The 15,972-nt window shown below is 38.8% G+C and overlaps 1 protein-coding gene across 1 annotated transcript in view; it reads left to right on the top strand.

Moving 5' to 3' along the window:
• The window catches only part of LOC122814455 (nuclear factor 7, brain-like), a 37,254-nt gene that overhangs the window by 9,583 nt on the left and 11,699 nt on the right, over positions 1-15,972 (top strand). Inside the window, exon 2 of the mRNA XM_044087035.1 lies at positions 9,204-9,299. Coding sequence (XP_043942970.1) covers positions 9,204-9,299 — 96 coding nt within the window. The remainder of the gene's footprint in view (positions 1-9,203; positions 9,300-15,972) is intronic.

Below are 15,972 nucleotides of genomic sequence, written 5' to 3'. Positions count from 1 at the left end.
TACCTCCTATGTTGTAGTTTGCGGGTACTCTGTTTTTTCCAAAGGGGATTACTACGCATTTTTTTGCATTTAGCTTGAGACCATGGCTTTGACACCATGCATCAGTCTCATTTAGGCCCTTCTGGAGGATCTCCATGTCGGCCGGAGACTCTATTATAGCACCCAGTTTGCAGTCTGCAAACTTAGTCAGCCACAGCCCTTCCGTGATTGCCTGTATTTCTGAGAAGTATATGCCAAACAGGAGGAGCCCCAGGACAGAGCCCTGAGGCACACCGCTCATTACTGGTCTGGATTTGGACATAGATCCCACTACTCTTACTTTATGGGATCTGTCTGAGAGCCAGTTTGCAATCCATCTTGTGACGTAAGGGTTTATGCCCAGGCTGGTGAGCATATCAATAATACCTGAATGGGGAATGGTGTCAAATGCTTTAGCAAGGTCAAGGTAAGCCATGTGTACCTCCTTTCCCTTATCTATAACCTGAGTAACTGTCTCAAAGAAATCCACCAGGTTCAGGAGGCATGATCTGCCTTTGACAAAGCCGAACTGTGTGGGGTCCAGCGACTGGAGGTTCCCAATCTCTCCATTTATGAGTTCCATAATGATTCGCTCCATAGCCTTACAGATCAGACTGGTCAGGCTTATTGGTCGGTAGTTCCCAGGGTCAGTTGTGGCCCCACCCTTGTGTAGTGGGACCACCGTTGCCATGCGCCATTGTATGGGCACATATCCTGTGGAGAGGCTGAGACTGAACAGGGTATTAAGATGCAGGGTTAATTCCTTGGAGCTCGCGTATGACACAGCCTGGGACACCATCTGGTCCCATGGAGGCAGTGTTTTTAGATTTAGATAGAGCCTTGTTAATCAACATATCCGTAATAATTGAACTTACACAATCCCCTGGAATGGTAATAGGCCCTGTAGGTGGTGAGGGTGGGGGGGGGGGGAATTTGCACTGAACCTGTCAGAAGCGTCAGTGTATTTTGTTCCATTTTGTACTAGCTCAGAACAGACCTGAGTGTTGCCATTTAGGTTTTTGAAGTAGCCATAGAAGGCCTTATGGTTATCCTTGGCATCTTTGGCAACGTTCTTTTCAAAATTAGCTTTAGTTGACTTGATGAGGGCCCTCAATTTCTTACTAATGCTGATCAGGGATGATTTTTCTACTCGAGATTTGGCCTTTTTTTGTATACGTCTGGTTTCTTCTTGCTTGAGGAAGGAGTCTTGGTTTTATTTGGGATAGCACAGCCCATGCAATCCTGAAGATGCATATAGAGTGCCTTGGTGTAGGATTCCGCATCCTGGATATCATTATCCTTCTGCAAGGGAATAGTGAAGCTTTCCACTTCGGATGCAAGTAGTTTGAAGTTTGCTTTGGAAAGGTTTTTGACTATGGTTTCTTTGACTGGGGGAGTTGGAGGGGTGAGGATATCCAGGGTTATCAGTTTGTGGTCGGATCTGACCAAGGAGGGAGTGATAATGGTTGTGGTACAATGGGCGCCCATATTTGTGATGATTAAATCCAATATGTTGTCCCCTCTAGAGGGGGAACATACTAGTTGTTCAAGGGCATTTGAATTTATAAATTCTATGAATCGCTGAGCATAGGAGTTGGAACATTGGTAGTTCGCTCAGTCTATACCAGGGTAGTTGAAATCACCCAAGATTATGGTGTTGGGTAGGACCTTTATATTTTCCAATGTCTCAAGGAATGCAGAGTGAGCATCTTGGGACATGGTGGGCGATCTATAACTGGCTATGACTTGAAATGTGGTTTTGCCTGCTGATAGTTGCTATAGTTGCTATGGGTATCCTTGATGAATATGAATACACCTCCGCCCTTTCTACTGCGATCCGGTAACTGAGACCGGAAGGTATGATATGAATTGTAACCTGGCAGTGAACCAGGTTTCTGTCACTGCACAAACATCGATTTCCTCCATGCTGAGGAGAGCCTCGAGTGTGTGCATTTTGAGGTTGAGACTTCTGGCGTTGAGTAGCATTACCCTTAGTTTTTGGAATGAATAAACCTACTACATATATGACACCCCTTTGAAAACTGTCACAGTTATTCAGGGTCTGGACACTTTCATTGACAACAAACTGTTGATCACCATGTCATTATTAGGAAAGACTGATTAGCAGGGCGCTAAAGTAATCTGTGTGAACCAATTGTCTACATTCAGTGCATCAATGACTTGTTGAAAGGAATCCATCAAGTTTAGGACACAGGCTGCACCTGTAACAAACTGAAAATGGTTTGGGTCTAAGAACTGTAGACTGCTGATGTCCTTGTTAATACATGAATAAATATTACCTAATGTCATCCCCATTTGGTGAGGGTTTGAGCCAGACCAGAGGTGAATTTATAGTTTTGCATCCATTCATCCACGTTGTGGTTAAAAAAGGTGCTAGCGCCCTGGTAATCAGTCTGGCTAGATTAAAACCTTTCCTAATAATGACATGGTGATCAACAGGTAGTTTGTCAATGAAAGTGTCCAGATCCTTAATAACTGTGCCAGTTTTCAAAGGGGTGTCATATATGTGGTAGGTTTATGGGTGCCCATGTTTGCCAAGGATATAGCACTACATTTCTTGGCATTTACCTTAAGGCCATGCTGTAGATGTCATTGGTTTGTACATGACAGGCACTCCTGGCAAATCTGGAAGTCAGTTGGAGAGCTTTAACAGCTTTGAGTTTGTAGTCATCTGCAAACTTTGCAAGCCACATGGCCTGGACATCTACCTTGACATGAGACAAGCAAATACTGAAGAGGAGTGATCTAATGACTGATTCCTAAAGGTCCCATAGCCATTTTTAATGAATGTGCACCCCCTGAACTAATAGATTGGGTTATGTCAGTAAGCCAGTTTACTATCCAGTGAGTAATGCAGGGGGTTTGTTTTAGTTTGATTAGTTTGTTGATAATGCAAGAGTGTGGGATTGTAGCAGAGGCCTTGGTCAGATTTAACTACTCAGTGTGAACCAATTGTCTACATTCAGTGCATGAATGACTTGTTCAAAGGAATCCATGAAGTTTAGGATGCAGGCTGCACCTGTAACAAACCGAAAATGGTTTGGGTCTAGGAATTGTAGACTGCTGATGTCCTTGTTAATAAGTTCCACCTGCTCTCTGCTGGTTTACAGATAAGACTAGTGAGGCCTATAAGTTTAGTTTATAGGGTCAGTGGTAGGTCCTCCCTTGTAAAGTGGGATGACTGAAGGAGTTTTCTAAACATCTGGCACAAATCCAGTAAAGAGGCTGAGATTGAGTAGCCTCATTAGCGAGCCTATAAGGTTATGATTGGTGCCTGGAAGAAGGCATCCTGACACATTGTCTTGAGCCACAGAGAGTTTGTAGTCTTGGAAAGAGCCAATAGAAGTTACTCCAAAGTGATCTGGGGTGGGTGTTGGCATGATAATATTTAGAAGAAAATTAGAGGGAGATAAGGGTGTAAAGTCTGAGCTAAACTCTTCCACTAATATGGAGGCTATGACTTCTGAGGATGAGTATGTGCTATGTATTTACTTAGTGCATTGATAGATATTGCTTTCAAGGTTTCTGACACGGGTGGCAATTTTCAGTTCATATTTACCTTTGAGGTATATGATTTTGTTTAATCTTTCTGATCTCGCTTTTAGATGTTTTGATATTCAAGTTTATTCTAATGGACAATAATTTTCTGTTTCTGTATATTTTCTTTATACTAGGTTCTCACCATAAGGATTTATTTTTGACCTTGGCATTGTATAGTGCCTCAGTGCTTGCTTTTAGGTTAACACAGAAACTGTCTGCAAATCTAAGTGTGTCAGACAGGGTCATCGAGTGTAGGGGGAGCTTAAATTTCATAGAGTCATCAGCTAGTTCTAATAGACATGCCTTCAGATAGTATCCAAAGACAGAAGGGTTTAATGATGCATCAGATTTTAACTTCATACAAGATGTTATTGAACAATGTTTACAGCTGACCCAGGACTGGATAGCTACAGGTGCAGAACATAGTTGTATTGGTGAGGACCAGATCCAACATTTTTAGTCTTATCAAATCTGTGAAGCATTGTGCATACTTATTTGTGGTTGCATGGGTTTCCCATTTAATGGATAGTTTTAGGCTGACTAGGGAGAGACTCCAATTTGCTTAGATACACCTTGCTGATTGTAGGTGACCTGACAGAGTATTGCAGCCTTCTATAATGTGGCATGAATTTTTCTTGACTGATATGGAAGAGCTCAAGGTCATTGTCCAACCTTGAGTCAAGTTGTGATTTGGCTTATTAGGAATATAGTCATACTCCCCTCCAACAACCCATTTGGGTTGGTGGGTCTGACTGAAACCCATCATTGTAGGACTGCCATTTGTTCACTAAAATTGTGTTTCATTAACTTTGCAGACGTATATTTTCCAGGGTCAGTACAAAGTATTAGTCTAGATAAAATACTTATTTTTGTAATCCAGATTCTGTCTGGACTAATCCTTTGTACTGTTTTGGTTAGCTTGTCACCCTCTGTGTCACAGGTGGGATACCAGACCTGACTCAAGCTTTCTGGATTACCTCTTGTTTTTATTTTTTAAGGGTCAGGAAAGACTGTACGGAGTGCAACTTCTTATTTAGGCTTCTGGCATTGAGCACTGCTACCGTTTGTTGGCTTATGTTGGTACTTTGAGGAGAACGATCTTACTTAAAAAGGCACTTGGGGGAAGAAAGTTTTAGCCAATATATGAAAGCCATAAGAAGAGAAGTGCTGGCCATTCTTAGCAAAGCAGGTAGGGCTGTAAATCATCTCACCCCATCTGATATATACTGGAGCCCCTTAGAATGATACCAGTAACTAAGCCATTTGTCTTCTGTTTGTATTCTGGTACCAATCTTGGTAAGATGTTGCTCAACAGTAGCTTCATACCAACCTCAAGACCCTCATTCTGAGAGCTCCATCACATCATGTCGCTCTTCATATGCTTCAAGTTGGATGTATCTTGAGTCATTAACTCCCTATAGACGGTAACCAAGTCATATGCTTTCCTTGTGTCAATAGACTTGAGAGCTCTAGTGACATGGCAGAGCTTGCCATGTAGAGGCAGCTTACTGACACAAAGTCCTTGCTCAGCCTGGTGAGTGGTGAACCTTTATGAATCACTATGAAGTGACCTATGACTAAGACATTGCCATTTGTCTTGGCTTGCCCTTGCTGCCTTAACAGTATTAGTGTTCCTGCTGGGTGTCCCCCTTTACACCTCTGCTGTGTGTTGAATCTGAAGATGCTGTTTGCTTGTAAGTGTGACACTGAGTATACTGTATCCTGAGCCTACATTTTGGACAGATTTGGGTAGTGGACAGGTACTTCTTAAGCACATCATTGTAAGAATGCTTATTTGCTGATTTAGGGCAAGGTGGACGTATGTAGATCGCTTTTTTGTCAACACTCTGGGACTATGTTTCAGTATGTATCGATACTGGAATCTTATTAAAGCTAATAAACTTTCTTAAATCTTATGTAGTTGTACTGTTCATTATAAGCGAAAGTAAAAGTTCACACATTGCACACACAAATCATACACACTGACATTCAGCGAAGCATTTTAGTCCGTATAAGACAGCCACCACTAAAACCAAGAACTTGCACATAGTTTAACAAAAAATATAATGTAATAACCCATCTGTTTGGCACAGAGGAACAGACCTAATGACAACCCAGAACACCAGTTAGTTCCTGGTTGTGGAAGAACCTGGTAAGGGAGTGTGGTCGTGTGCAGCTTATGCTGGTTTGTCCATCCTGGGGAGGGGGGAATTGTGCTCCCGATCATATGATTGCTTCAGTATAAGTGGAGGCTTGCATGTTCACACTGGCTGTCCAACCAGGAGATGTTTGTCTTGGAGATATCTAGCTGGTGATGGTAGTTTTAGGGTGTGTTTTAAGCATGCACAATGCATGGAAAGATCATACAGTCCTCCTGCAATGATATCGCTGTCCATGTCAGCCACCGGGGATGGAATTAAAGCCATTCAAGTTGAAAATCCCAATGGCTGTATGCATGACAGATTATGCAATCTGCTCTTATCCACAGGTGGAGGGGATTACTTGATAGCAAGTTTGATGGTCAGCAAGGAGAAAAATAAAAAAATATATGTAAAAAAACTGAATCATGGCCACTTTTTTCATTCATTGCTATGTAGAAAAGTAATTTTATACACTGTGCCTACAAGTCCATACACATATCCTGCAAACCTGTAAAACAAAATACACTGGCCATCTAAATTTAACCAACAAAACATTAAATACAGTCATATTAGAACAATACATAAAAAAGTAAAACAAAACTCAGACCATGCCAACTTAATGAGAAAATAGCATTACTGACAAAATGTGATACTAGCTGTTTCATTAATAATAAACTCTAAAAGTACAGTTGAAATATAAAACTAATGAATCTAATTGGCTAAAAGAGCTCACATGGTGTGGGTGGAAGAGTACTGTCAGAGAATGTTAGGGTGTCTGTAGTGTCCTGTAGGGCTCAGTGCTGCAACCACATTTGTTTGGTATTTTCTTCTATGTCCTGAGCATGGTCATCTCCAGGGACTATGGGATGATATTACACAAGACATATTGTCAGGTAGTCTGTCTAGTTTCCAATCCATTTTCAATTTAAGTAACCTGGAAAAAAGGGTTTGTACCCCCAATTTCTATGAGACATCAGTAATTCCATGTAATAATGTTGACTGATCAATGGTCAAAGGTGACAAATTTTAAATGGGAAGTATTTGTCCACTTTGAAAATACAATGGGAATAATTGATTTAAGGAAGGCCTCCTTTATTTGTAAGAGGGGGGTAGAGTATTAAAAATAAGGTTCAAAGATCTATTTTAAAAATGTAGTAAAATCTGTGTTAAATGTGAAGAAAAAATGTGGTTACATAAATGAAAATAATGTTAAAAAAGATCCCAGAAATGCACTAAGTAAACATGCACAGTTGTGTATCAGATTTGACAAATGTGTATTTATTGTCCTGAATAGAATAACAGACAAAAGTGGGGGGAGTGGAGAAACAGGACTTGACAATAGGAAATTGGTTCAGATACTATGCATGTGCCGAGCAAAACATTCAGTGCATGCAAAACCAAAATTAAAAAAAATGTTGTCAACACTGGTTTTTGCAGAAGGACGAGCCCCATTGCATCCCCTGCTAATTACATACATTAACTACGAGGTTGCGCAATGCTGGGGAAAGGGTATATTTCACAGCCTTTGAACTATGTTGTCTCCAACATCTGTTGATCATCTGTGTAGTCGATTAAATTTTCTGTTCTGAGCAATCAGGAATTGCACTAACTTTTTCCAGTAGGAACCTGGATAATTGGATGTCTATTCACTATTCATAACTTTACCCCAGGGTTGACTGGCCAAGCCCTTTGGGTGGTATAGTCTAGAGCAGGAACTAGCAAGGGGTAATGGTTGCAAGACTCAGGGGGACTTTGAACTTCCTGTGAATATTATTATAACATCACTAAATAGTAAAGTAAGTCAAATAAATGTACTTTCATCATAAGAAAAGAAAGATTACAGTTTCGTTCAACTGCTAGTGGGAAAAATCAACACTCAAGTCCAGCCATAAAATCCTATACATATAACTTAAATCCCTGTTTAGCTGAGGCTTTCAGAGTAAATGCAGCCCTGTTCAGTAGAGTCTTGGGGAATGAATTCAGCCCTGTTCAGCAGAGACTTGGGGAATGAGTATAACCCACATAAATAAATGGGAAACGTGCATATGACTTCATGTTGGTTAAGTCACAGTTTAGTAGATTAAAATTAGAGCCTGACCTTTCTTGAATTTTAGGGTTAAACTCCCATTTGATTGTCAGTTTCTTTTTGTAAGTTTTTTGTTAGGTGATAAGGGTTTTCATTTGATGGATTATGTTGCATTTAGTTGAGGGTAGGTGTTTTGGCAGTTTAGTAGATTAAAATTAGAGCCTGACCTTTCTTGAATTTTAGGGTTAAACTCCCATTTGATTGTCAGTTTCTTTTTGTAAGTTTTTTGTTAGGTGATAAGGGTTTTCATTTGATGGATTATGTTGCATTTAGTTGAGGGTAGGTGTTTTAGCAGTTTAGTAGATTAAAATTAGAGCCTGACCTTTCTTGAATTTTAGGGTTAAACTCCCATTTGATTGTCAGTTTCTTTTTGTAAGTTTTTTGTTAGGTGATAAGGGTTTTCATTTGATGGATTATGTTGCATTTAGTTGAGGGTAGGTGTTTTGGCAAGTTGTGGTTTAATATTAATTTTTGGATAGCTGTATGTTTTTATTTTTTGTGGAGGGGGGGGCAAATGATTGTATAAATGTACAGGTAAGGGTGATTTTTCCCATTCCAGCTCTTTTGTGAGATTTTTTGAGTTGGTACATATAAACAGCTAACAAAAAAGAAAATTCTATTATTTTGACAGACTGAGATACATATGTGTGGGCTCCCAATATTTAAAAAAAAAAAAAATATATATATATATATATATATATATGTATGTATGTTATTTTTCTTGTTTTCATCTTACTTGTTTTGTTTACTTTTTATTAAAAATCTCTCTCTTTTTTATATATATATATATATATATATATATATATATATATATATGCAATTTTTTCTTTGGTGTACAGTCCGAATTTGAAGCGGCAACAGTTAGAAAGATACAGGTACTCTTGAACAACTTTACTTACCAGAGAATAAAATACAATTGTTGGAATTCTGACTGCCTAGCAGAGACATAAGACATTGTTCGTGAGATTCTGAGGAAAGTGGATGTGGGGTTGTTAGCGTTTTCACTGTGTCTTTAGAAAACAAAACCGATGGCCATGGTGACTGTCACCCCTTCCCAGTATTATTTCAGAGTGCGACTGCATTTTATAGTTTTCTAATCACACCACGCTAGAGCGCCTACTGCCATTTTCATTGTATTTCCACTACCTTTTAAAAATAAAATTTAAGGCTGTGCCATTTCCATACTCACTTATATAGTTCAGAAAACAAATAACGGTGTATTCAGTATTGGTGTGTATTAAAGTAACAGTGCTATTTGTATATCTGTTTGTGCGGTTATTCTTTTCAAAATAGCAGGTTTAGTTACTGTCTATGAATGCAGAAGTAATCAATGATATTTTTACATCCCAGATTCTTGTTTATGCATTTTTTTTTTCTTTTTTTTTGTATGCCTGTAGGACAAAGTTAAAAGAGCCTTGTCATCCATCAGATCCAAAGTTGGTGCTTTAAAAAATATACGAAACAAGAGTGAGAAGGAACTCAAAGTCATGCATGTACGTAACTGACTGTATTTTGTTTGTAGAGCTCTTAAATACAAGTAGCTATGGCAAATGCCCAGTGGCTTCTGGTTTGTGTTTAGTTTTGCCTCATATTATTTAAAAATAATTTTTGTGGCATGTGTGTTTAACAGTTATTGTAGATTGTTGTTTTTCTGTAGTACATCTGTGTGATGTCTGCATAATGTTTTATTTTTTTTCCCTTCCCCTCCCCTTGCCTCATACTTTTTGGTTTCTACCCCCGTTCCCAGCCCCTGCTTCCCCTGGACTAACACCACACCCAATCTGGGGTCAGCATGGAATGTAAGGGCATTCTGTGGGGTCTTGCCAGCAACTGCTTTTATGAGGGGGAAATATTTTTTGTATTATGACCTACCTGTTATAGTGTACTGAACAAGGAATAAAAGATTGTAATTAAATTTGCTATAAATATGTTGACAAATAAAGCATTAAATAAAAAGTTGCTTGAATGTAGGTATAGAGTTTACCAATGTAAAATGAGCATTTATACTATGTATGTGATTTGTAAAAAGAACATCTATTAATAGACATGTTTTCTCACAATGTCAGCAAAAAAGTCTAATTCTGCAGAACAGTTTGACAGAAGCTTTCTTACAGACTTCTGTTAATGGACATTTTTTTACAAAATTAGCAGTATGTGCTTTTTCACAAGATGTTTTCTTAAAAACATGTTTTCTGACAATATCAGCAAAAAAGTTTCACATGCTTTCTTTTCATGTGATTTCAGAAGAATGGACATGATCAGCAAAAAACAATGTGTACGTGCTTTCCCATAAAATATTTTCTTAAAAAAAAAGTCTAAAAAGTAAATTATTGTATGCTTTCCCACAAGTTATAAGAATCCTTTATTTAATAGTAACTGCTGTTTAATAGTCACTTCACTAAAAGTAAAGTAGTATTGGGCTGCAAAGTATATTTTCTCATCAGTGCAGCTTACAAGGCTCTGTGTCTTAAAACAGACTGCAAATGCAGTTATGCAGACCTCTGTGTTATAACCAGACTTTGATTTCAGCAGTACACAGTCAACAAGATTTAGTGTATTGAGAAAACTTTGATTTCAGTACAGCACAGCAGCACCTTCATAAATTAATTTTTTACTACCATCTTGCCCCCCTCCTCTAACCTTGTCCTAGATTCATCCAAGGGTTCCCTCTGTTAATAGTCCATGCCTCCCCTCAAGGTTCTCCAAGATGAATGTCCCTCCTTTGGGATAAGCTTGGCCATACCTCCCAGCTATCAATAGAACCTTGTTTGCCCATACTGTAGTCAGGTCTGAATCCCTCTACGTTACAGTTCTAGCTTGTCCATGCAAGGTTGAGGAAACATAGAACCATTTTGGAACCCAGTGGATTCATGTGATTTTTGCTTTAGATAAAATAGGCAATAACACAGAGGCACAAATTACCTTTATGCATCCTGTCTATAACAAAGGTTATAAAAAAATGTCAAAGCAGTACATAGCAAATAATGCCTCCTTCAGTGCAGAAAGAAGCCCTCTAGGCTGAAGCTTGGGTACTACCGAGACCTCAGTGCCGTGATGCTCTGCAAATACATTGAACAAGACATCATAAAAAAGATACCATATTAAATGTCTGGCAATTAAGATGCTCTGAACAGCCAACTTGCATCAGCTAAATGGTGCCATATCTTGACCCCCCCCTTTCACAACCTGTATGTGAAACATTCACAACCGTATACAACACTTAACAAATTGACTTGATAAATTCATCCCCTTGAAGTGCGAGTATTTTGGAAAATTCTAAAATAGAATTGGTAGAGTTATAATATTGATAAATTATTAAATCAAAAGAAAAGGTCATTGGAATCCTTCAGACTTCAACCAGCCCAATACAACAAGACTAAGGTCATCGCCATCCAAAATTAACTCGCTAAAACATTCAAAAGATGCAAAACTTCATTTGAGATAAAACTTTTTATAGGTGCCACCATAATCAGACCTTGTACAACTACATCTAATGAATGAAGCTGAATAAACATGAATGCAATTTGCTTGAGCAAAATGGTATCACCATAACAAAGCCACATATAGGTAACACACTGTTTTACAGATTTGAAGCAATTTTCAGGTCATAAAAAGGAAACCACATTCATTCTTCCTTCCTAAAACATGCGTCCACCTGAAGTTTCATCAGAAATGGGTTATGTCTGTTCTCAGTGATGTCAGAAAGATCAGTTCCATGGTACAGATGCGATACAAGGATACCTTATTTGTATAAACTGAAATAGCTTAATATACTAGTGCCTTTGACCTGGTTGATCATACTGTTTGGATAACTGCTTACAAGATATCAAAATATGTTCAGAAACCACCCTCTGGTACTGATGTTTCAGAGTTAAAATAGTGTCCTTCTTATCACTGGCATGCTTGAGTGTACCACAGGGTTCAATTCTGGCCCCTCTGCTATTTTCTGTTTTCATAAATAAACTTCAACTTGACCTCCCTTGACTACAGCTCCTCTTATACTCTGATGACATGGTCATCTTTCGGTCTAACCCTACAATTAGCATTATCAAAAACAACTGCAAGCAGAACTGTACACATGGTTTTGCACCAAACTCAGCCTCCCCCCAAAAAAAAAAAATCTAAATCCATACTGTTTGTGCACAAAGAAGGCAAACTAAAGCCCTGACTCAATAGACCTTGGCAGTGTCATTGAATCCACCACCTCATTTAGATACCTTGGACTCTGGCTTGACCAATCCCTCAACTTCCAAGTCCACATTCAGAAAGTCATAACCAGAGTCAATTGCTTACTATTCTGGAACCAAAATATATCTCAATTCCTATCACAACCTACAAAGGCAGTTATAAGCAAAAGGGTACTGCTTGTTCAAGTGATAATTTGCCTCCCCCTGTATTCCTCTGACTCTTTGTAACAAATTCTCCTTGGAATGAACACCGCCTTAAGACGACAAATTGGTTACCCATTCAAGGCAAAGTTGGCCCCCTTCTTTTCAAACCCTTACACCAACATACCCCATCCTCCTTTACAATGAGACTACTCATGTACACCCTTAGAATCTAGGCCTTACTTCGGCCTACATTTTTAACTCCTTCCACAGAATTACATTCCAGTGAGCACAACTTCTCCCTTCTTTCCCCTAAGCTTTGGCATTTGCCTTCACATTCCCTTTCTAAAATATAATGCAATAAACACTTCAGTCCTTAATTCAGCATTACTGATTCTGGAAGATGTAAATACTTTCTTAGAGATTACTATTTCTCATGTGTGCCCAGTTGCGCTTTTCCCAAAAGAAACCATATACAGATTTATGTTTAGATACAGCACTTTAAATTGTAGCAAATAACTGAAAAAAATAAAATAGTGTACATTGGCTTTTTTTTTTTTTTTAACCACACATGACCTTTATTCAAATAAATGCAAGAAGGTAAAGACATGGACAAGAAATATGTTTTTGACCAAGAGTGAAATTCATTTGGAATTGCAAAAACACTTTGATGGTGTTCAACCATTAAGTAAGATTAAGGACGAGCTGAATTTGGACTGTGTAATTGGAAGACCGTATAGATTTGCTGATAGAGAATGGTCATTTAAGGCCATTGATAATCCGATGAATGTCGCTACAAGTAAGTGTGTTCTGTGTTCTACAGGACAACCAAAAATGTTTCTTGTGTGGGGAAGTAGCATTTTAAAAATAATGTCCTGCAATTAATGTGTGAAACATCTAGGCAATCAGGACATAACAAGGAAATACAAGCATACAAATATTTCAGACATTGGCAATAATGCCCTTCTAGCATGCCAGTATAAGGAAACAGTCATTCCTACAATGCATGTCTAAATTGTTCTTAAAAACTATCTGAACTGGTACTTTCTTTAATGTAATTTGGCAGTCTGTTCCATGCATCAACTGCTGTCTCAGAGAACCAGTTAGTACATCTCTCATTCCTGTATGATCTCTCACAGATCTGATGATCCTGTCTTAATCTTTGATAACTTTCCCAGAAGTAGTTGTCTCTAAATTCCCTGTATATACATATCTGAAGGTGGTGTCCTCTTAAAAATCTATATGAGATGCTGTACACGTTCAGATATTTTAACCTTTCATAATAACTTAAGTCATCCATGGGTTTGAAAGTTAGTTATATTTTCACAAAATCTTTCCAATGATTCATGCTAGTTTTTTTTACAAGGTTTCCATATTATTATTATTATTATTATTATTATTATTATTATTATTATTATTATTATTATGATTATAACATTCTCTACTTTGGGTTTAATGTAACTGTACAAATAATGATTTCATCATTTCTATTTTCCAAGCCAGCTTGGTAGACATAGGCATCTTGTGACAATGTAGCAGTTGTCTCATGTTTACTGACGAGCAATCCATAGAATCGGACACAGTATGCGAAAGGTGTACTTGTGCAATGATACTGAAGGCTAAACTTCACATACAAGTGCACGTCAGGTTGATGAAACCATGTAGACAACGACCTCTCTCAGCACAAAACACACACACAGATAATGTATGCTGAGGCACAATCTTCCTAAACAGTATAGATTACCTAGACTGCCCATTGTTAAAGCCATGCCTCAGCAAGCCCAAAGGTACTCCGAAAAAATGGCACCCAACACCACATGTACTGTCATTCTCAGTGTAGCCCCAAACACTAAGCCATTAAGGCAAGCAAACATACTTCTCAGGACTCTCATGATAGAAGACTCCATTGTAAGATATATTGGTGCCCCTCTAACCAGGCTAAACAGGAAGTTAACTGTTAGTCACTTATCTGAAGCCATAATCCGCCAAGTCATGCAAGCACTCTAGTCATTACACCACATGTTCCAGTATTATTCCATCATAGTCCTTATAGGTGCAGAGCGGCCATGGTGGTGCAGCGGTTAGCATTGCCTCCTCACAGCAAGAGGTTCTCCAGTTCAATTCTTGGCTGGGGTGCCTTCTGTGCAGAGCCTGCATGTCCTCCCTGTAGTCATGTGGGTTTCCTCCGGGTGCTCTAGTTTCCTCCCACATCCCAAAGACATTCTGTAGGTGGATTGGACACTCTAAATTGGCCCTAGGCATGAGTGCTTGCATGTACCTTCTGTGGAAGGTTGGGCACCAATATGGCAACTCGACAGTGTAAATCTCCACTGCCATTCATTCTGTGGACTGTTCCACTGTGGTGACCCCTAACCAGGATGAGACAAAAGGAGGAGAGAGAGTCCTTATAGGTGTAAATGACGTGAGATGCACCTCCGTGGATTATATGAATAGAGACATTATGGAGCTCTCAGACTGTGTGTCTCAGGCTTGCCTGAGCCTAGCATTGAGCAGCATATTACCATCACTGAGGATGATGTCATAATGCATTGAGCAGCATATTACCATCACTGAGGATGATGTCACAATGCATGGAGCAGCATATTACCATCACCGAGAATGATGTCACAGTGCATTGAGCAGCATATTACCAACACTGATGATGATGTTACAGTGCATTGAGTAGCATATTACCATCACTGAGGATGATGCCACAATATGAGCAAAAAATGATTGGTTTAAAAATGGCCTTTTGGGCACAAAACCAAATTCCCCTTGGGGGGAAAGGAAAGGCCCCAATTGTTTTAGGGGGGCTATTACCTCCCTTAAGTTTTAAATCTGGGCAAAATTTACCAATCCAACCTTTTTTGGGGATGCCAAAATTTACAAAAATTTGGGTTTCAACAACGAGCCCCTTTTGGTGTAAAATTCAAAAAAAACCAATAACCCTTTCCCCTTGGGGGAAAGGTTAAGGGCCCCTTAGTTACCCGGGTTTTTATGCCCTTTTCCCCTCTTAACTTTTAAATTTTTGGCCCCCAAAAATTTTCCCAAACCCCTAGTGCCAGACAAGGGGAAAATTGACAAATACCTGAATAATAAAAACAGGGGGGTTTAACAAAAAGCCTCGGGGGTTTTTTTGTCAACCAAAAGCCTTAAAATTTCCAAAAGTACACCCCTTCCCCAAAAACCCCCCAATTGAAAGGAAAATTTTTTGGCATTACTTTTAACATGCCCTTATAAATTTTATTACTTTAAGGGTTTATTTCCCTATTTCGAACCCCTACCCCCAACGGGCAAAAGGGTGGAATTTAAAAACAAAACCCCGAAAATAAGAAACTCCCAGGTGGCAACAAGGACATCTGGGGTTTTATGGGAGAAACCAAACCCCAAAATTTTCCCCCCCTAAGGCTAAAATTTTGGCGCCCCCTGTAAAATAAAAATTTAATTTCAAAACCCATTAAAACAGTCCCAATTTAAACCCCCTTTAAGGGAAAACCCTTTTTTTAATATTTTTTAAAATTTTAAAATTACCTGGGGAAAAAAAACGGGCCCCAAACTGAAGGCCCAGAATTTGTTGGTTCATAAATCAAAACCCCCTTTTACCCAAAAAAAACCCCGGGAAAACCCCAGAAAAAAAGCCATTGGCATCCCCTTTAAAAATTAAAAAATGGGAAAAAAATTGGGAAAATGGGTTTTCCTTAAATAAGGGCTTACCAAAAAAATGGCCCTGGGGGGAAAATTTAAAAACCCAAATGAATTAAAAACCCCAAAAAAAAAAGGTTTAACAAATTAGGAAAAATTTTAAGGCAAATTAGTTATTTTTTGGTGGTTTGTCAAA

This window comes from Protopterus annectens, chromosome 10.part0 (genome assembly GCF_019279795.1).
Source record: "Protopterus annectens isolate FY-2018-M chromosome 10.part0, PAN1.0, whole genome shotgun sequence".
Classification (NCBI taxonomy): Eukaryota; Metazoa; Chordata; order Ceratodontiformes; family Protopteridae; genus Protopterus; species Protopterus annectens.
This window is presented reverse-complemented; position numbering and strand designations above follow the sequence as displayed.